This window comes from Charadrius vociferus, unplaced genomic scaffold (genome assembly GCF_000708025.1).
Source record: "Charadrius vociferus isolate BGI_N301 unplaced genomic scaffold, ASM70802v2 scaffold119, whole genome shotgun sequence".
NCBI lineage: Eukaryota > Metazoa > Chordata > Aves > Charadriiformes > Charadriidae > Charadrius > Charadrius vociferus.
This window is the reverse complement of record NW_009650170.1, coordinates 1,259,905-1,260,968: the sequence shown is the minus strand read 5'-3', so window position 1 is coordinate 1,260,968 and position 1,064 is coordinate 1,259,905. Positions and strand designations below refer to the sequence as shown.

Here is a 1,064-nt window from a genome sequence, read left to right as displayed (position 1 = left end):
GAGGCGCCGCTCAGAGCCCGAGGTGACCGTGGCCACAGCCACAGCCCTGGTATGTATGGCACGGCACGGCCCTGACGCCAGCTCACCTGTCACCGCAGTCAACTGAGGACTGGGAGGCCGTGGTCAGCGTCAGCTCCCGGGTGCTGCCCACCAGCCCTCGCTGTGGGAACCTGCTGCCCTCCGAGCAGATGTACCGTGAGAGCCTGCCCCACAGCCAGAGGTGAGATGGGGTGGGATGGGATGGGATGGGAGGGGATGGGGTGGGATGGGGGTGGGGATGGGGTGGAATGGGGATGGAACTAGGATGGGATGAGAATGGGGTGAGGATCAGGACAGGGATCAGGACAGGACAGGAGCAAGGACAGCCCTGCCACAGTCCCAGAATTAAGGGATAGGGATGGGATGGAAACAGGGACAGTCCTGCCACGCAGGTGAAGGATGGGGATGGGGACAGGGACAAGGAAGGTGGCCAGGTGCTGCTGCTGTGCCCTGGCCCTTCCTATGGTTCTGTTGTGCTTGTGCCCTGACACCTGCCTCTGCACAGGTACGTGCTGCTGTCCCGACCCTTCTGCTTTGAGCCCAGCACCCCCTACGAGGTGACCATGAGGCTTCAACGGGCTGGTGTCACCCAGCGCCACCCTGGCGCTTTCATCCTCATCGACTCGGTGAGGGCAATCACGCTGCACCCCACATCTGGGGCTCGGCAGGGGTGGGGTGATGGGCAGGGATGGGGGACCAGGGGCTGGGGTGGGCAGCACAGCCCCTCTGGGGCTGCATGTCCAGCACCCCCTACGAGGTGACCATGAGGCTTCAACGGGCTGGTGTCACCCAGCGCCACCCTGGCGCTTTCATCCTCATCGACTCGGTGAGGGCAATCACGCTGCACCCCACATCTGGGGCTCGGCAGGGGTGGGGTGATGGGCAGGGATGGGGGACCAGGGGCTGGGGTGGGCAGCACAGCCCCTCTGGGGCTGCATGTGGGGTGGGGATGGGAATGGGATGGGGATGGGGATGGGAATGGAGATGGCGATAGGAATGGGATAGGAAAGGGGATCAGGAAGGGG

At 64.5% G+C, this 1,064-nt stretch overlaps 1 protein-coding gene across 1 annotated transcript in view; it reads left to right on the top strand.

Moving 5' to 3' along the window:
• The window catches only part of LOC104293088 (laminin subunit beta-2-like), a 23,333-nt gene that overhangs the window by 14,177 nt on the left and 8,092 nt on the right, over positions 1-1,064 (top strand). The window contains exons 13-14 of the mRNA XM_009892550.1: positions 82-220; positions 545-665. Coding sequence (XP_009890852.1) covers positions 82-220; positions 545-665 — 260 coding nt within the window. The remainder of the gene's footprint in view (positions 1-81; positions 221-544; positions 666-1,064) is intronic.